Here is a 19,346-nt window from a genome sequence, read left to right as displayed (position 1 = left end):
AACGCTGAGCGGTGCGTGCACCTCGGGCTGCAGCACGCTGATGATGTCGGCTGTGAAGTTGGGCTCGCGGGATAAGAACGCGTTTTTGAACTCTTGTTCGCTCATCAGCTGCGAGAGAAGGCTGCTGCGCAAATGCGCGAGCGCAGCAGTGTGAACCGCAGAGCGCTGTCGCCAGTCGCAAAGGACATAGCCACCTGGATGCGATGGCGCAGTTCAAATTGGTGGGCGGCGGGAATCCTGTACTGGGCGACCAGTGTGTCAAATGCCTGGCGCACCTGCTCGTAGCGGCTGGCTGCCCGGTCCAAGTTCAAGCTATCGATGGGCGCGTCTATTGCCACCAAGCCTTCGGTGGCCAGGCCTGAGCTGCGCTTTGATTGTGGCTTGCTCTGATCGCTGCCGGCATCCTCTTCAAGCTGGCGTGCCTCGTCGGCAGTGCGGAAGAACGAGTAGCGAACGACTGCCTCGCTTGTTCTTGGCGGTGTACTCTCATCGCCGCTAGCAAGCATCTTGAACTCGTTGGTGTGTGACACGCTGCCCTCTGCCGACTGTCTGCTGTTGCCGCTCCCGGTGGTAATGTCCTTGTTTGTGCGCCAAGTGTCGGCGACAGTCATCAGACGGGTGCTCATGACAGTCAGGCTGGTCTTTACGTCGCGCTGGTAGCTCCACCGATGCGCCGCGCGCAGCAGCATCCGCAGTGTGCTCTCGAGCACCTCAGGATCACTAGTGTTGAGCAGGCAATCGAGACGCTCGACCGAGTTGTACACATTGCGGTTGATGCAGTTCTCCATGAGGAGCCTCGAAAATTCCAAAATGGACACCAGCAGCACCCGCGTTTCTGCATCAAAGTCAACCTTTTGCAAGGAAGTCAGCCCAAACTTTTCGCACACGTCGGCCATTATGTCGTCAAACCGGTTGAGCACGGTAATCCAGTGGTACATGTCGCCACGAACAAAAGGCCATTCCTGGTACGGTTTGAGCACCTCGTGTATGTTGTTAATTGGTGTTGTTTCGAGCTGTTCGCGCAGCGGCTGCATCTCCTGGGGCTACACAAATATGCAGTTAAATAATTAAGACACGCGTGTATTTAGCAAAATTCTCCCTGTGCCAAATTGAATTAATAATGGCAACGAAGCGCTTGAATGCTTACCGGGAAATTAAGCCGCTTGTGCTGGAGCTTCTTAATTCTCATTGTCTACTAATAAGGCCTTCGTAGGTAAACCCTGGAGGTAAAAAAGCTCGTTTGTTGGATTAGATTGTCTTGTAAAAATATAAACTCGATGTGTGTCTTAATGTGAAGATAAATAATAATAAAATAATGACAAAAGAAGTGAGCTGAATGGGCCTTTCACTTGTGTTTGTAATGCGAGAGTATATATATGTGTATATGAAATCAGTATAAGAGTGTTAGCACAGGACAAATTGCTGTTGCGCTTGATAAAAGTATCTGAAATTCAGATTTCGAATTGGGTGAGAATAAGAATAATAGAAAAAAGAGAAAGCTAAAAAAGCAACAAATAATTGTTCTTTTTCAAGGCCTAAGCCACCAAGGCGCATACTTTTTTTCCTCCCCGCACTCGCCCTAATCCATTTTTTGCAGCTGAAAATTTAGAGCTTGATCAACTTTGCACAGATCAATTTATAGGGCATTTCTAACACTATCCTCAATTTATATTACGGCGAGAATTTTGAAATTTTTTTATGGTGAAAAATTTGAGAGAAAAAATATTAGAGATTTTTACTGGCAGGTTCCGCTGTGAGAATGGTTGTTTGGGTCGTTAAGCTGTCCAGATGATGCATTCCCCGGTCTGCCTTGCATCGCGGGCTGGTGCATCTGGTGGTTTGCCGCGTTGTTGAGCAGCCGCACCTCCTGGAAAAACGGCGACATCGGGTTGAACAGCATTGGATCCAGCTCCATTGGAAGGATATGCTCTCCACCAGCCGCTTGGCGCATGAATACAGGTGCCTGGCCGTTGTTTCCCGACAATGAAATAGGCGCTGTTGGTGTCGGAAGCATTGGCGCACCAGGGGCCGTGAACAGATCCCGTTGCTCGAGATTGGAAGCGATCCTCTCCGGGCCTGCAAACGGCCCTGGTTGACCGATCTAAACATCGAACCTCGAAGCTGTTGAATATCCGCATCAGTCATCAAAAATGGCGGTTGTTGCTGCGGTTGTTGTTGCTGCTGCGGTTGCTGTGGTGTTGTCGAGCTCATCAATATGCCAGTAAAAATGTTTGCCGAAGAATTTGCTACATCCATGGCACCAATGTTCTGATTGGCCATACTGGTGTCAAGCATCTTGGAAGAGCCACCTTGCAGTGCGTAGTACGACTGCAGGCCCTCGTTGAATTGGCGGGCCTGCTCCTGCGAGAGCTGCGAGAAAAACGCGTTCAGCGTATTGATTGAGTCCTGAGCCGTGTCTGCAGTGAATGAAAAGCTGGGCTGTACGCTTTGGCCATGGGCCATGTGGCTAATGGCGTTTTCGCCGTCGATAGTGCCAAGCGACCTGGGAGACGGCGCACTGAAGGGCTTCAGCAGAGTAGAGAATGCATCTGCGTGGTTCGCCTGCGACTGCCGGTCCTGCTGGGACCCGGCGATATGGCTCGAGTTGGGGAGCTGCATGTGCATCTGCATCTGCATGGGCATATTGGTCTGAGCGCTGATCATCTGGAACGTGTCGACCGCTGAGTTGCCAAAGTTGCCTGCCGCCGACTGGTTCTGGGACTGGGTCTGCATCTTCATGTTGGTTTGCTGGCTGGGCGTTGACTGGCGCGTGCGCTCCCAGGCCTTGACCATGTTGCTCAGCACCAGGTGGTACTTTGTCGACACGCTCCAGTACCGGGATAGCTCGTTTTTCAGCGCGCTGTCGATAGAAAGGATTGCAGAGCGCGCCTCTTCCTGGGCCTGCGGCATGCTGCCAGCAATCATAAAGTGGATGAGCAGCGTGCCGGCTTGGAAGAGCGCCCATGGCAGGAGCGCGTTGGTCATGGCTGACGGCAGGGTGCAGATATGGTGTGTGATCTCGACAATCTCCATGGCCGCCACGCGACACCTCTCGAGAGAACGGATGGCCAGGTTGGTCGACACATCGAGTTGACCGGGAAGGTCGCGCAGCAGGCCTATGTTCTCACGGTTCAGCATGATTACAGCGCCATAGTAGATAGCGTGCATGCACGAGATAAACACAGCGGTCTCAGGTTCAGTGTCCATCGACTTGGCCTCGGAGTACGACAGCGTTATCGGAAGCTCACCCATCCAGCGCATCAACGCAGTATCCAGCGCGGCGTATCCTGGGCTCAGCCGGCCTGACTTTGCCGATGTGTCATCGCTGCTGCTGGTACCAGCCTTGGACGTGTTAATATATTGCGCTATTTGGCCAACTACCGACATGAGCTTGACAAAATATCCCATGCGGCTTGCCTCCCCGGCGCGGCTATCCCAGCCGCTGGACGAGAGCGGCGGCGTGCTGTGTCGGCTGGGCGTCGTGCTTTGGTCCATCGGACTGGCATTCCCGCTGACATTGCAGCTGCTGCCAGTTATGCTGCTGTTCGAGCTGCTTTGGCAAGCGTGGCCCTCTTGGTTTTTTGCAGAGCGATTTGCCGTGCTGGGTGACTCTGTCGATGTGGCGCTCTTGGCCGCGTGCAGATTCACTGGCTTAAAAAACTCAAGCGCAGAGAGCGGCGGCGCAACGTCGGGTGTCTGCCAGTCCTCGTCGCGCAGGGGCAGAAGTACCGAGATGTCATCATCGTTTATGCCCAGCGCCTTGCCGCCGCCGATGGCTGTGTAGCGATCAAGAAGGAATGCACCCCAGAATGCGCGGCGACATGTCTCGCGGTGAGCTATCTCTGATGAGCTCTGCATCGGGCCGGCGCGTAGCTTTGCATCGTGGTGGTGGTATCCCATGGCAATCGCCAGGCGGAATCCCATTGCTACATGGCAAGAGGCATTGCCAAAAAAGGGATAGAAAACAGCGGCGCATGCAGAATGGGTGGATTTGAGCATATAAAGCACAACGCCACATGTAACCATGCATGTATGCACGCACGATGCCAATAACAGATGTTTTTGTTGTCAAAAATTAGTGATAAGGAAAAGAACAATTGTGTGCCAAAACCCGGACAATCAAGCATTATTTTTACGGATAATATTTTTCATTGCTTTGCTTTATTTTGTTGTTGCAACACAATTTGTGTTCAAAATAAGCAAACCAACCAATGCATATTGGCCGGGGAAGAAAATTTCCGCTTGGGCGATGGTCAAGCGCACACATACGCACAAGGCATGGGGACAGAACAAGGCAGGTGAACGGCGTGGTGTATATAAAAATTAGAATGCAATTACTCGCCAGTTGATAAATGAAAGCCACATATTTCTGTTGGAATATTCTACTTTTGTAATGTGCTGTCCATTTGACAACAAACAACAAAAATCAAGAACAGCAAAGGGAAAGAGTGTTGTGGGGGGACGGAAACGAGGATAATAGGACATGGGTAGAACAATTACCCACACAAATAAAGAATGAATTTGACTGAAATTTGTTATTTTTAAAAAAACTACAAATTTTGGATGACAAGCCTACACATATCCTGGTTTGTTGCCAAACAGGTCACATTATTTAAAGTGCCACAATGCAAACAAATTGCAATATATATAATCCTGACAATACAATAATAAAGGAATTTAAGGCTGACACTCAAAGAAGCCTCATATATTTCGATCCCAGTTTGGAAACAATGCAAGTGGGTGGAGAGAAAAGAACAAAGCCATATGACATTACGGAATATAAATTTTCGCAACTATGCAATCTTATATTTGGCCATATATCAGATTACAAAAAGAAACAAAACGGATGCGGTTGCCCATTGTTGCGAGCCGAAGGAGTAGATATATACAGATGCAGAGCAAGCGCCCCCAATGCGCTAATGCGCTAAGCAGCAACATATGCCACAAATATATATGGCACAAGGCTTGCAGGGCGCACGCACAGCCATGCACAGAATCCAGCAAACAAAACACATGACAGAAAATATTGGGCGCAAACAAAGGGGGAAGAACAACAGCAAATGAGAGTCAACTTACATAGATACACCCAAGCACGATGGAGACTGCCGTGGCGATACTCGCACAGCATCATGATCAGCGCCGTCTGAACAACCTCGAGGCTGGGTTCAAAGCATGCGTCGTGGAACTGCTCGCGCACCTTTTGCGAGTACAAGTTGTATATGGACTTGCGCTCGTCCTCGATGCGATTGAGGAACACTGAAGCCGCCGCGCACATGGCGCAGATGAGCATTGGCGACACGGTGCCCTGCTGGTACGCCATTACAAACTCGGAGCGTGGGATGATGGGCAACTGATGGTGGACGTGGTCAAAGAAGAAGTTTATGAGGTGATCGTCCATCGAGCGGTCGCCAGATGGGCTGACCATTGGCTGTCCGCTTTTAGGCACCCCAACCAACGCCGAGTCTATTCCCAAATGGCTGTTGGGCTGAGCACCGGGTGCCAGCTGCGGATCGTGGGCTTTGTAGCTGCACTCGTTGCTGGGCTCGTCATCAGCCGCGGTGATACCAGCCATGCCTGCGGACTTGCCGCACACCGTGTCCGCCCACACGCTTGAGATAATGTGCGCGATTTTCCTGCGCAGCTCGCGCATCTTGACGGACGTTGCCAGGTCTATTTCGCCACTCTCAGAAATAACGCCCAGCGAGGTGTTGCTAGCGCTGGCCTTCCCTAGAGCATTGGCCGATTTTGTTTGAGGCGTACTCGGTTGACCCGCCATATCGTGGCTGGCCGCATTCGAGGTCGGAATTCCAGAAATGACCGAAACGTAGGCTGACGATAGGTCTTGCGCCAGCACCGCCGGATCAAAGTTTGACGGGATCGCTGCAGGCTGTGCGGCCTTGCCCTGCGCACTGTTTGTTTTTGAACTCGAAGCGCCGCTGTTATAAATTTCAGCCACGCCAGGGTATCCGTTGCTAGATCCCGATGGCGTCCGGTTTGAGTACTGAAGCGCAAATCCGGGCATTCCCATATAACTGCTATTGCCACTTCTGTTGGAGCTGCCGCTGCCATTGTTGTACTCTCCATTGCGGTTGCTGGACTCCGGGTGTATGTTGAACTGCGAGTTGTTATTGCCGTTGCTGCTGTTGGGTGTGTACGTCGAATAGTGCAGGTTATTAAATGGTAGCAAGAAATGCGAGCTCATCTCCTGCGCCTGCTTGGCCTGGTCATACATGGCCTCCTCCAAGAGACTGTTGCCAAAACCGGGGTCGCGTTTTAGGAGTGTCGATATAGGCCCATCATGCATAAAGTTGACACCAAGTGGGTTAATCTGCGGCCGCGATATCTGTGGAGGCGGAGGCGGAGGCGGCATGCCAAACTGATTGTGGCGCGATGGCTGTGCAAGCTGATGCTGGGCGAGCACCGGGGGCGCAATGCTGTTCATGTGGAATACATTCTGGCTCTGCTGCGATGGCACCAGCTGGCCTTGCTGGTGACGAATCACATTGTTGCTGCCGACGCCCGAATTGCTTCCATTGATCATCGGCGCGTGGCCAGCTAGCAATGCCAACGATTCTACCTGGGAATGCATCGGACGATCATAGGGCGTTTTGGCAGATAGAGAATTTGCTAGCGTGTTGCGCTGGCTGTTACGACCGCGCTTTCTGACTGAGGGAATGTATACGCACACAGACTTGCTCTTTGAACAGTTGTTGCACGACGGACGCAGTCCATCGCAGCGAATCTTCTTCTTCCTAGAGTACTGTTCCAAATACAAGTGCAACGTACAAATAAAGAATTGATTTGAAATTGGTCGAATGGAAATTCCTCAGCTGATATAGTATGAATGGTAGAAGCAACTAGTAGGGCGATAGACATTTTCTTAATAAAAATGGCTGGGGAAAAATAAATAAATTGGCATTTCCAAATATATTCACAGCGCGCAGCAGAGAACATCATACGCCAAGTGCCCAATTCTATCAACGAACAATGGTGCATGATATTGTCTGGGCACCTACAATAGGAATGTCCACATGAGTAGTTGATGCTGCTGCTGCACAGCTACTACTGCTGCTGATGATTCTACGCAAGTGAGCGTATCTGCATTTTAGGCGGATTGGTCGTTGAAAGGGAGTCAAAATAAAGCGAGAGAGAGTGGGAAGGCATCCCTTGCTTGGATATGCGCAATGTATGCACCGTGCACAAGCGCCAACTAGTTTAAGAAAGAACAAATCACAATTTGGATTTTTGCTGCTGCTGCAGTTGAGATATGTGCTGAACATGGGATACACACTGAATGGAAAAAAGAGGGGAAATGGCAGCAGGGAGTATGAGTGAAAATATATAAATCCAGCAGCTGATTATAGTATGTGAATTGAATGACAAGTTAATCGACAAACTTTTTTATTGTACAATATTGTATTTGTTGCGAATGGGAATAAAAAATAAGTCTGCATGAATATAAATGCATTAGTTTATTTTACTCGCACAGTAGATGCAAGTTGCATAGAGAGCGAGATAAAAAAAGCACTGCATAGCGTGGAAAATATAAAAAATTCTTTTTTTGTAGAGCAAGATGATATTTGCATTTGAGAGTTACAAGCCTCTCCAATAAAAACATCCAAAATAAAATAATATCGAGTGCATGCACAAACCAGAATGCAAAACAGTGCTGCATATACCGGACGATTAATTATTTTTTTACTTGCTTGGCGCAGCAAGGAAGGTGTTATTAACCACCCACAAGCGACGGCCGGAAAAACTAGTTTGGGTACGAAATATGGCTTTTCAAAAAAAGAGGATCCAGCACCTCCATACTTTCCCCCATCATTTTGTAAACATGCATCATTACAAGTATTGTGAGTAATAATCTAGGCTTTTTTGGAAGCATTGAGCTTTCTTACCTGCAATGCTGGCACGCCTGAGTGAGGCGCTTTTTCTTTTTCTCGGCTGAGCTGGGTGGGGTGGGCTCAGCCTCATTTGGGTTGCGAGGGACATTGTTATGTTGATGATGATGATGTTGCTGCTGCTGCTGCTGATATGCCCTGCTCGACATTGTTGAAGTCTGCGATATGAGTGGTTGCTGTGAAGACGTAGAGGAGGACGGCAAAGACGACGATGGCGCACCTGCGCCACTCTGGTGTTGCATTAGTGTCTGACTTGCTGACAAGACTAGTTTTTGTGTTTGCGTTTTTATACTGAAAATGTGCTGTTTTTTGTCTTCCTGTGTATCTGTGGTGTGCAAGTGAGCGAGAGAGCACACTGGTGAAATAACAGACTGGTTTTTTGCGGTGTGGGTTTTAAAATGAAAAAGATGCAAATCTCTGAGTTAGAAAAAATGATTGATTATTGACAGTAACCAGTACTAAACGGAGTAGAGTCCTTGGGCGAGGAGACTGCACCAGCAAGACAACTGAACTGATAATGAGTATTAAAAACCAAGGACTAGAATGAGTATCCTTGATAATGGAAGTGAGTCAGTGAGTGAGCAAATAAGTAATTATAAATGATAATAAAACGAAGAGAGAGGCTGTGTTTTAAAAAATAAAAAAGCAAGAATGAAAAAGAAAAAAGAGGAATTGACAGGGGGGAAGGGATGGAGTGGAAATAAAAAAGTGAATAACTGTTGAGCGTGGGTATATGTGAATGTCGGGATGCCAATATGCGAGAGGAAAATTAGACGACCTGAAAAGTTTTAATTGTGAACACAAAAGGAAACAAAAAAGATAAAATGCAAGCAATGCCCACGAACTCCCAAGATATAATGCAAGGGTAGTGCTGTACGCACCACCGGTGGGCTTGTTTTTTAAAGTTGCTCGGAGAATTTTCCCTAATTGGGAACGAATTAAAAACTTCGTATGAGTGTGTCTGCTCGCCTAATTTCAAAAGCAGCTGTTTGTATGTGCTGTTGGCTTCAAACTGAGCAATAATTTGCGGTTTCAAACAAAAAAGTACTGGAATAAGTATGTAGAGTGAAGCTCTGTGCCAATAATTGGTGATACCAGGTTATGCGCAGGTCTGTGCAAATCCACGAAGGCTTTTTCTATAAAGAGTAGGTTGAAATACTAGAAACTAAAATAGCAATTTTTTCGAAAAATGATGATGAATATTGGAAATTGCACGAGAGGGAGGGATGGAGAGAAAGGGGATGACTTGCCAATAGGCATTCAAAGAAGGGCAGAAAATAATCACCAAAGTAGTAACCTGCGTTTCAAAAATATAAAACACCTTGACCGCCATTTTTTTGCTCGCTTGAGCACAAGTGACATTTGAACTCAGCATACAAAAACGCAGCCTGCAGCAGCCCCCAGATGCATGCCTTCTTTTTCAGGTAACAGACAGAATACTGTAACGCAGAGCCAAATTAAGCTAAGTTGTGCTAAGGTTGGCTTGGCTTGGTTGAGCCTACATTTTTTACATGCTTGTTTTGCCTTGCTTTGTTGTGTGCAAAATTGCGGCGCCAACTTGCAGATAGCTGCCAGCGCCACCATCCCCCTTTTATATTTTTATATTTTTCTTGCACACGCATTAATCCAGTTATTGATACGCATTTAGCTTTGCAGTGTTTCGAAGTCTTGATTTCATTGTTGTTTTTTCATAGCTGGAATGATTTTGTTATTTTGACTGGACCTTTTTCTTGTTTTTTTCCTGTAGCTTTCATATTTTCGACTTTCTATTCCTTATATCGGCCAACTGCCTGTCTGCTTGTCCGCCCGTCTACCCCCCCCCCAGCTACGCTACCTCCCCCATACCATGTCCTCCCCACCCACCCCCTGGCACATACTATTTTCTTAGTTCCCCCGTGTTACTGCTTTCAATGCGATAAAACAGTGGATGCCATTGTAACTGCCTTGCATTATTTATTTTTTGGATTTCGTGCATTTTGCTGCTGCGCTTGAACATTAATTGCAAATAAAAAGCGGGGGGCGTAATAGTTCTATATTTGAACACGCGAGGACGGGTTTATAACTGCTCTTATTTGGCTTCTGTTATTTGTTTTTTCCTTTCATTCCCGAAACGTTCCCGAGCTGGTGATTTATTTTATCCCGGATGAAACTGCCTTTTCGTCCCTGCTCTCCCCCTCACCACCACGTCTTGTCTCACATATTTCCCTATCTCCCTGTCCCCAGCAATTTGGGCTCGGGCAGAAGAGTCAAATGAAGAGGGGTTGCATGCAAATATGTGCTGTGCACAAAAGAATATCATACATAGCACCCCTTGTTGCATCTTTAACCCATTACGCGGGTTGATACCATTCGACACTCGCAAAATTGGCATCTAAAAACTGCAAACCAATTATTATTTTGTCTTTGGTTGCTCACGTGCGCATTTTGACCCTTGCGTTGCATATATCACGTGTGCAGCGCGCATGATGAATGCCACCCTCCACTCGAGAAATTTTTGTGGAAATACAATATAATAAATTTCGGATCGGCTGAAAAAGTCCACCAGTTAATTTTTTATTTGCTACTGTGCACAAAAGCAAGTGTTTTTCGAGCAGTACAATTACAAAAATAAACAAATGGCGAAATAATGAAATAACATATTGTGTATGTGTGCATGTGATAGCATGTCTGTATTAATCTGTAGGGATTTGGTTATAATCTGACATTAGTACAAATTAATAGAAGCGGGGGCCAATGCAACTCAAATTCTACGATGACGGCAATTGCACGTGGGTGCGTAGCGGCTCTTTAATCTGGTAAATTCAAATTAGAGCGTCGATTAAATCATCGGTGTTTTTTTAGTTACCATGACATTGGCGACTTTCATGTGTTCATGCGTGTGAGCAACGTTGAAACTCGATATGGGTGGTTCTCAACCCAAAATAAAAACTTTAAATGAAAATATACATCATTATTTGAGAACATTCTAGTTGGTCAAAAATAACATTGAACGAGCTTGCTTTTGCTAGCACCTTTCTGGTATACGCCAATGAACAAAGAGCGCGGCCTTTTGTAACTTGTTCCCGTCGGCGGCTCCGACGCAAAACAGAAGAAAAACCGGCTGTCATGGCAGCAATATTAATGCAGAAGGAGCAAAATTGAGTGCCGATCGCTTGAACTCTCCGCTTTGCACACTTTCAATTTAGAAATTCCCGACAGAATACAACAGCGGGATTGCCGCTTGGGATAAGAAATTTGGTCTAAAAAGATGGGAAATCATTAAAAAAGGGAGGTCCATGCTTGTGTGTGTTACAAACTCAATACAATTTTTTGTGATATCTTTTCTCATTTTTTATTCCTCTTCAGCTATTCTAAAATAATTTTTTAAAAAAAAGAATATTGTTCTGTATTAGCATTTGCAACCATATTGGTCTATAATACCAGACTCGCGGACTGTCACCAAGCTACGTTCTTCAAAGAATATATAAAGAACAAGCGCGATCAGAGCGGCTTATCGAGCGGAAGGAGGACATCAATAGATTGCAACTGGTTATTGAACAAAACATGCGCAAAGCCGATGACAAGGAAGTATCGGCAGTGGCTGCAAAAGCCAAATTGAGGCGCGATGCACCCGAAGACGGCAGCGAAATGGATATTGTGCCGGTAACCACGACATGGACGAAGATGACAACGACAACGACCATGATGACGAGGACGACGAGGAGGAGCACGATGACCACGACGAGCAAGAGTGCGAGTATGATGGACCAAGCAAACTGGCCCGACTAATGCGAGCATGCGACAACTGCCGGCGCAAAAAGGTCAAATGCAATGGTACAAAGCCGTCGTGCTTGCACTGCACGCGGATGAAGCTACCCTGTCACTACAGCCCGTTGGTGCGCAAAAAGCGGGTGCGTCGCAGTATTATTGATAAGTTGGAGGAGCGCCTCGAGTCGATGGAGCAGATGCTGCAGCCGCTGGTCGAGCGCCTGTCGCCGAACGACCCGGTGGTTAGCACGGGGATCGGGGGCATTGGCCTGGGTTTTGGATTTGCGCCGGCACCCGCCCCGGCCATAGCGCACCCCCTGGGCATGCAGATTCCCGGAATGCAGCACAGCTACAGCTATGGCTTTAATACGGGCATTCCTCCAGGGTACATCCCACAGCCCACTGTGCACAGCCTGCCGCGGGAGCTCACCTACCAGGCTCTGCACCCCGGCGTCGGCCCGCCTTTACCGGCGCTGGCGGTCATCGAGGAGCTGATGGAGATTGCCATCACGCACATGGCACCAGCAGCTCCGCTCGTGTCATGGACCCGCCTTGTGCGCCGCCTGCACAGCGGCCAGCTTCCCGAGTTCATCGTCTGTGCGATGATTGGACTGGCTGCGCGGTTTAGCAACCGGCCGGAGTTTAGCTGCACGCCGCGGTATAATGCTGGCCGCGAGTACGCTAAGCGCGCGGCTGAGCTCATTTCCACGCTAGTCGATCGTCCGGATCCCGATGTTGTCTTTTGCATGGTGATGCTGTCGCTCTACGAGTGGGGCTGTGGCCGCGGCGAGTCTGCGTGGTCGTATACTGGTAAGTTTTTTATTTTGCACATTTGATGTTGCTGCTGTTCATATCACTGACTCTTTATTTGTGTATATACCGCATGATGTTCTTACTGCAATATGGTAATCCGGGTGTTGGTTTTCCGCTTAATTGCCTGCAGAAATGCAACTATTGTGCATTTATTAATTAGCAATGCACTTACTAATCCGTTATGTATATTTTCTTACATACGTTTCCCCCCTTCTGTGCCAATAATCCAATAGGAATGGCCACGAGACTGGCACAGCGCTGCCGCCTGCACCTGGTCGACGAGGAAGATTTTAACGAGAATGTCGACGAGCAGCCACAGACATGGGCGAACACTGAATGGCGGCGGCGACTCTGGTGGCACGTCTACTGCGGCGACCGCACCTCCGTCATCGTAGCCTCCCGCCCAGCAACCGTCCACGACGACGATTGCGTCGTCGACCTCCCCTCGCACGACCACGAGTGGATCACAGGCAAGGTACCCAGCGAAACGCCCAAGGACCCGAACGCTCGCCATTTTCCTGATGTCTGGTGGCAAGTGGTCGAACTGTACCGGGTGTGCAGCCGGATCTCTGAGTTCGTCAACCGCCGGCGCCGCCCCGTGCGCACCGGTGAGATTGCGCGCCGGACGATGTTCGAGATCCTCGACTGCGAGCTCGAAGAGCTCCGCGCGCGCTTCATCCCCGGAATGGAGTTCCCGCCACGCACTGAATTGCTGATGACCGCGTTCACTAATCTTGGAGACGGTGCAAATGGCGTGAACAACATTTGTGCGACGTACTTTAACATTCATCTGATGTACTACGCGGCCAAAATCATATTGTATCGCTCGGAGCTGCCGAGCTACATGCATGAGAATGTTAGCCCAGAGCACATTGATCGCGCCAAGGCCGTGTGCATTGACGCCGCACACAACCAGGCGGATGTTATTCGCTGGGCCCTGGATAATGTACCCGTTGAGAACTGGGACCCCAGGGTTGGGGTGTGGTCCCTGCAGGGTGCATCCATCCATGTCAATGTTGCTATAAGCGACAACACTGCCATCGCCGAGCAGTCGCGCCGGGACCTCGAGGTCCACCTGAATCTGCATGTAGCCTCTGATCAGTACTACCACTTCAATATGGCCATTATCACGATGCTGCACCATGTTTTCAATCTGCGCAAGAAGCAGAGGATCACGATCACTGACAAGACAGCGCAAGCAACGCAGGCAGCGCAGAAAATAGCCGTGGCAACGAGGGAGCCCGGGATCACCATTAATCATAATAGCGACGCGGACCCGTGGATTGTCCCACGGTGCAGCTCGTTCCTTGGCTTCACGTACAACTCCAGCCAGCTACGCGGTATTCTCAACGAGGCTATCAAGCAGACCACGTACGGTCCGCCCGAAACCCTCGCGTCTAATGATGATTACAATGGGAGCAATTCAAAGCAATCCCAGTCCACTGTGCACATGGATATTCAGCAGCAGCAGCAAATCCAAATGCAAGCCTACCACGCATCGCTTAACAGCCAGATGCTAGCTGGTAATACTCTTCCGGTATCATTGCCATACATCGGCCATCGCCGCATGTCAGTGTCAGCCAAGGCCAATGCATTTGGAAGGCTGGATCTGGGCGGCAATCTGTGGAGCGGGCAGACCGTAACCCCACTTTCCATAGCTAGCAACTCACCGGGTTACGACATAACCGGATCTTTGCCCAAAACCCCCAACAACACAGAACTATCGATGGTTCACGAAAACCCCGGTGCTGCAAAACAGCCGATGAGCGCAATGCCAACCAAATCAGCGGCAGGATCTTTATCTGCAGCAACAGATGAGTCTGGCGCTAAGGCGCCGCCACGGCCCATGAAGCGCGCCTTTAGTAGCGCCGACAAGGTTGCCAAGGGCAGCGGAGGTGGCGGCAGCAGCAGTCGTGGTCGAAAACCCAATACAGCCAACCAAGCGCCAGTTTCCGTCCAAGGCTCCGGGAAACCGTTCGCCGCCAATCCTCCACAACAGCCGACGGGAACCCAGCAACTGCAGCAGTTGCAGCGTCTGGACGAGTTGCGAGCCCGCGTTGTTCTCCTGCAGCAACTGAGCGGCCAGAATAACAATGCGCAGGGCGCATCTACTTCAACAGCAGCACTTGCAACATCGACAGCAGCATCACAGGCTGTGGTAGCGGCGTTGCTCGGCCCTTCAAATGCATACGATTCGTCCGGCGGTGTGGTTTCGGCTGGTGAGGGTGGTAGGGATGTAAATGGGTTTCTGAGCAACTTTGCTGCGAGCATTGGATCGGTAGCCAGCCAGCTTGGCTCTGCAACCGCTGCTTCGGCTGCTGCGATAAACCAGGGTATTCGGAGTTTGCCATCATCGACCTCGCCTCCATCACTGCCATCACAACTGCAACAGCAGCAGCTTCCGCTGAATATCCACGACAACGCGTGGCTGGCAGCAGCGCTGTCGCACCATATGAACGCACCTGCCCCCACTAGTAACAATGTTCCTGCGATTCCCTTTGACAACTCGGCTATCCCGGGCTATGATATTCACAATGGCAGGGTTTTGACTGGAATGAGCAACGAAGAGCTCGAGATGTTCATGTCCCAGCAGATCGACATGGGCAGTGCTGTGGGTGGGTTTGTCGATAACGGTATTGGGTTCTCCCAGGACATGAACTCGCAATCTTACCAGTACTCGGCGGTAGACATTCAGGGGCTCATGCAGCGACTGACGACATTTAACTCCCAGGGCCCCAACAATGACAACGCAGATGCCCGTTGAAATGGTACTTACCTTGGGCAATCATTTAACTTTCTTTGATGAATAAAATAAATTGGAATTAATGTTTAAATACACCAAAGAAAATAATGAGACTACAAATCTCCTTTCAGGTTGCTATGCAATCTGTGGAAGGATGTCGATTTGCAAGTGTTTAAAAACTAGTGGCAATAGACCACTATGGTTGAAGATATTAATCAGTTCGCTGCTTCTTTTGAAGAGAAGAAGGGGCAGATTGATTCTTGCGCACAAGCTTGGTCTTGGGCTTGGGCTTGAGCATCGCTGTAGACTCAGGTTGAGCCGACTCTGACGATGCTTTTTTGTGCAAGAAACAGGGAGCCTGCTCGCCTGTAAGCAGGGCATTGAGAATAATGCGAAAATTAAGAATTGCAGCCATATCGCGATTATTCCACTTCCGTCTGCCTGATGGCACTTTTTCGCCATCCTTGGTCTTGGTTCCGTTGGCCCTGAAGGTTTGCAGGTAGTTTTCCATTGTGCACTAGAGCAAGTCGTGGTATAAAATTTGGCGAGGTTTTTTTACCGCCGGAATTATATTCACGCCTGTTGTGGCTACCTGCTGCTGCTGTGCGGCCAACTCACCGCATATCCTTTGTCTGCTCTTATGCCCAATCTTGATCTGCGACCAGCCGCTCAGCCTGACAATGTGCTTGAGATTATTGGTGGGCTGGAGATTAATGTACTACTCCTGATTCCGCTCAACCAGTTCATCCCACAGCTGCTGCTTAATTTCGCGGGAAATCTTGCCCTTGGACCAGTTCTTTTCCTCCCCTATCCATCGGATGATATCAGCAGAATGTGGGTGAATAGGCATCCACTGGTTGCAACTCTGCTGTGCACTTTCTGTAATAGATGCGGCAGTGGTGGTAGTTTTAATTGCAACAGAAACAGCGGTGGCTGCTGCTGCGATAGACGCAGTGGCTGAAGTGGTTGCAGCTGCGATAAAATTAGATGATGATACTGGTGCTGTCATTGCGACGTGGTACTTGTGCTTGGAATTCTTCAGACGAAGATCATCAATTTTGTGGAATTTCTCCATTCTGCTCTCACATGCTGGGCAAAACGTTGAAGTGCAATCCTCATCGATCAAGTAAACAGTGGATCACTGGCCTATTAGCATCTCCCCCAGCCCCTTGCCACAAATCGGCCCATGGTGACGAGTCATACCTGGGGCCTAATTACCAAGATTTGGGACTAGATATGGTCCACGTTTTGCACGTAAAGATTTTGCGAGTTCGACGTCGGCACGCTTTCTGTTAACAGAGGAAAAATAGCGGAGCTTGCGGTGCAGGGGTCAGCTGAGCTGCTGTGCCGTTATGTTTCCGACTCTTGCTGAGGGTCTGCATGTTATGATAATATTCTCCAAATACAAAATCACCTTTACGGCGCTCAAGGAGGTACTCGATATATAACTTGCAATCAAGTGTACTGGAGCCAGGGTGGTTGAGCGCACGCTCAGCATCCTCAACGGATGTATGTCAACCATTTGTTTCCGCCTTGGCGAGCTTTGCTGGGTCAAGCTGAAATATCTTTTTTGCGTTATCACGGTTCCGACGAAACACACGTTCACGACGCTTATTAGTCTCAGAATTTTTGGTATGGCGGAAAATATTTGCCTCCCCTTTTTTGTAGTTGCTGTCATACCCAGACAATAAAGGATACCCCGTCGACCAGTATCACAGAGAACTGATCTGTCAATAATATCATGAATGCCATTTTTTGGCAAATTATCAATGTACTCTGGAGGAGGAGCCTTATTACTGCAGGGTACACTATTGGCAAGTTTGCCGCCATTGCTGTTACTGTTGTTGTCGTTGTCAGCATCGCCAGAACCCTTCTTAGACCGTGCAATACTCTCTGCCTTGATCCTCTTCCTCTGTGTGTTTGCGGGTGAGTCAAGCAATACGACAACCGCAACTCCATCCGTACGAATGATCCCTCCAAGCTTGTGTAGTTTTTTGTCCTTTTAAGAATCGAGCAAAACCAGCCAACAAATATATCACAAAATAGTGACCAAATTTCTTCTGGTGACTTGCGTTCAAGATCCCTCAGACGCGGAATCTCAGGAATCTTGATATCTAGGCAAAGCTTCTCCTTGTGCAGCGCTTTGAGTTGGCTCTTTGTGATGGATAGAATACACTATGCAAGAATGGGCTTGTCAATTGTAGTAAATCCCGGTACAATAGACGTCCTCATCAGAAAGGGAAATAGAACGCACACCTTTACTGAGATTTAAAAATCGGAAAATCTCAACGAAAGCCCCAATGTAGTTTAATGTCTTAGCAACAGAGTCATACTGGAGCCCTTTGTCGCCGAAACTGTAATCCTTGGGGTATGTGTCAAATATCCTCTCCATCAGGCGCTCTATCCCATTGCGAACCACAGGGTCTAAAATATGCTTGGTGTCGATCTGCTTCCCAGCTCTGCTGGTTGTAGCAGATAGTGGATTTCTCCATTGTGCCTGTTGGAATTCTGATTTCCTTTCTAATCCACTATTGTATCTTTTTGGTATGGCCACCCTCCTTCATAAGTGTCTTGTATCGCCGTTCATTTCTTTTTTACGTCGAGTGTTATGTCGACCATATGTTTCAACTGCTTGTTAAAGCGCTGAGATATATGAGATTTATACGCCGCCAGAATAGTTGGACCATCATAATTAGCAACAGAGGCCGCATCAGTGAGATATGGACACTCAAACTTGGTTTCCTTGGTGAACGTGTGCCTGTGCTTGTCGACGGGTTTCCCATTTGCATTGCTCAGTTTGTTGCTGCATGATTTGTCCCTAGGGGTGAGGCAAAGGGCGATGAAACACTCCTTAAAATATTGATTTAGATGATTGAGAATATTAAAACCCTCATTATCCAGCTCTTGTAAAAAGATGTACTGTGAGAGCTCATATGTGGCTGTTGTAATACAATGGACGGTAAGAACATGCGCGTTTAGAACTGTTAAAAAGTAAGGACAGTGCATTTTGCAGAGGCTGAGGAGCGCCTCTGTGCCAATGGGCATAAAAATATATAAATATAAATATAAAGTTGATCGAGTTGATTTGAAAATAGTGTGAAAAATGGAAAAATGCAAAACCGCTTCTAATACTATGTAATTACATGTAATGCCACTGCATTCTTATATATATATTTGTATTCAATTTTTAATACAAATTCTTATGTAGATACTTTATTTTTAAACACATTTTTTAAAAAAAAGACTACTTGGCTTTTTGCCTTTGCTTCGTTAACAAAAAATAAAAATAGTTACATTTGCTTTTTATAATATAATATAATATTATTTATAAAGGCACCATTAATGTCTTTGCACACCTTTCACATGAAATTAAGCTTTTTGAGGCACAAATGAACATTTCGTGTAAATTCATCTGGGCGTACTTTATATTTTTTTGTAACCCGATTTTTTTAACACTTTTATAAAGCTTATATTTTACAAAGTTATTTTTTGCATAGTTTCCATACCCTTTCCAAATGTATAACGTCACAAAATAAAGCACAAAGCTGCGGATAAAAAGTAGCCCTTTTTTGCTCTAGTGCCAAGATATTATAATAGTGATAAACATAAATATGCTGTGTTTGTTTATTTACATATTAAATAAAAATAAGAAATATCTGCCAATTATTGCTCGCTTGGTAGCATTCGTGCATAATCTTTACAAAGTCAGCCAGGCGGTCTTTATCGAATGTGCAGTCGGCGAGGTGGGAGATGATGGCCTGCAAAAAACTGCTTGCTCATGATAATTCCAGGAGTGACAAGTAGCATTAAATAAAATTGGTATATCCTAGTTCTCCTATAGTGTGTGCACAGACACTGTTGCTGCTGTTTCTGTTTCTAATATTGTTGCTATTGTGATGATAGCCGGAAATGGCAGCTGGTGGCGCTGGCGGGTGCGGTGGTGAAGTCCCCGTGGGCAGGGACTGTGCGCAGCAAGGAATTTTATTTCGTTTATTAAGTCATTTTAAAATATAACATAACAAAAAAATACCAGAAAACAGCAGCAGTACTAAAAATGTATATTAAACTATAAAATTGGGTTTTAAGAAAAGAGGAGGATTCTATTCTGGAAGAACAAGATTTATTAAATCCTGATACAA

General features: G+C 47.6%; 4 protein-coding genes across 4 annotated transcripts; 1 reads left to right on the top strand and 3 right to left on the bottom strand.

The window, feature by feature from the left end:
- Positions 1-52: 52 nt before the first annotated feature.
- Positions 53-1,478, bottom strand: BX661DRAFT_53039 (uncharacterized protein). The gene is made up of 2 exons (XM_051539235.1): positions 1,148-1,478; positions 53-1,043 (listed from the first exon to the last, which is right to left on the bottom strand). The coding sequence occupies exons 1-2, from the start codon at positions 1,187-1,189 to the stop codon at positions 105-107; spliced, it is 981 nt and encodes a 326-aa protein (XP_051389884.1). The 5' UTR covers positions 1,190-1,478; the 3' UTR covers positions 53-104.
- Positions 1,479-2,158: 680 nt separating this feature from the next.
- Positions 2,159-4,085, bottom strand: BX661DRAFT_185984 (uncharacterized protein; the record flags this gene model as incomplete). Its single annotated transcript, XM_051536921.1, has 1 exon — positions 2,159-4,085. A coding segment is annotated over exon 1 (1,868 nt), but the record flags the coding sequence as incomplete, so codon positions are not given.
- Positions 4,086-11,156: 7,071 nt separating this feature from the next.
- BX661DRAFT_185977 (fungal-specific transcription factor domain-containing protein) lies at positions 11,157-15,302 on the top strand. The gene is made up of 3 exons (XM_051536920.1): positions 11,157-11,546; positions 11,597-12,461; positions 12,698-15,302. The coding sequence occupies exons 1-3, from the start codon at positions 11,448-11,450 to the stop codon at positions 15,226-15,228; spliced, it is 3,495 nt and encodes a 1,164-aa protein (XP_051389882.1). The 5' UTR covers positions 11,157-11,447; the 3' UTR covers positions 15,229-15,302.
- A 1,235-nt stretch (positions 15,303-16,537) lies between these two features.
- On the bottom strand, positions 16,538-17,011 carry BX661DRAFT_145142 (uncharacterized protein; the record flags this gene model as incomplete). The annotated part of the gene is made up of 1 exon (XM_051533094.1): positions 16,538-17,011. A coding segment is annotated over one exon (474 nt), but the record flags the coding sequence as incomplete, so codon positions are not given.
- Positions 17,012-19,346: the final 2,335 nt, after the last annotated feature.

The sequence above is a fragment of the Kickxella alabastrina genome (assembly GCF_025024165.1).
Source record: "Kickxella alabastrina strain RSA 675 chromosome Unknown BX661scaffold_20, whole genome shotgun sequence".
Classification (NCBI taxonomy): domain Eukaryota; kingdom Fungi; phylum Kickxellomycota; class Kickxellomycetes; order Kickxellales; family Kickxellaceae; genus Kickxella; species Kickxella alabastrina.
Note: the sequence above shows the minus strand (reverse complement) of the source record. Positions and strands in the feature narration are given on the sequence as shown.

Excerpts from the sequence above, each read along its gene's own strand:
- BX661DRAFT_53039 (XM_051539235.1), bottom strand. The coding sequence starts at position 1,189 with ATGAGAATTAAGAAGCTCCAGCACAAGCGGCTTAATTTCCCG. Across the intron at positions 1,044-1,147 it reads ACAAGCGGCTTAATTTCCCG|CCCCAGGAGATGCAGCCGCT; the intron begins GTAAGCATTCAA and ends ATATTTGTGTAG.
- BX661DRAFT_185977 (XM_051536920.1), top strand. The coding sequence starts at position 11,448 with ATGCGCAAAGCCGATGACAAGGAAGTATCGGCAGTGGCTGCAAAAGCC. Across the intron at positions 11,547-11,596 it reads GCGAAATGGATATTGTGCCG|GACGACGAGGAGGAGCACGA; the intron begins GTAACCACGACA and ends CATGATGACGAG. Across the intron at positions 12,462-12,697 it reads GTCTGCGTGGTCGTATACTG|GAATGGCCACGAGACTGGCA; the intron begins GTAAGTTTTTTA and ends ATAATCCAATAG.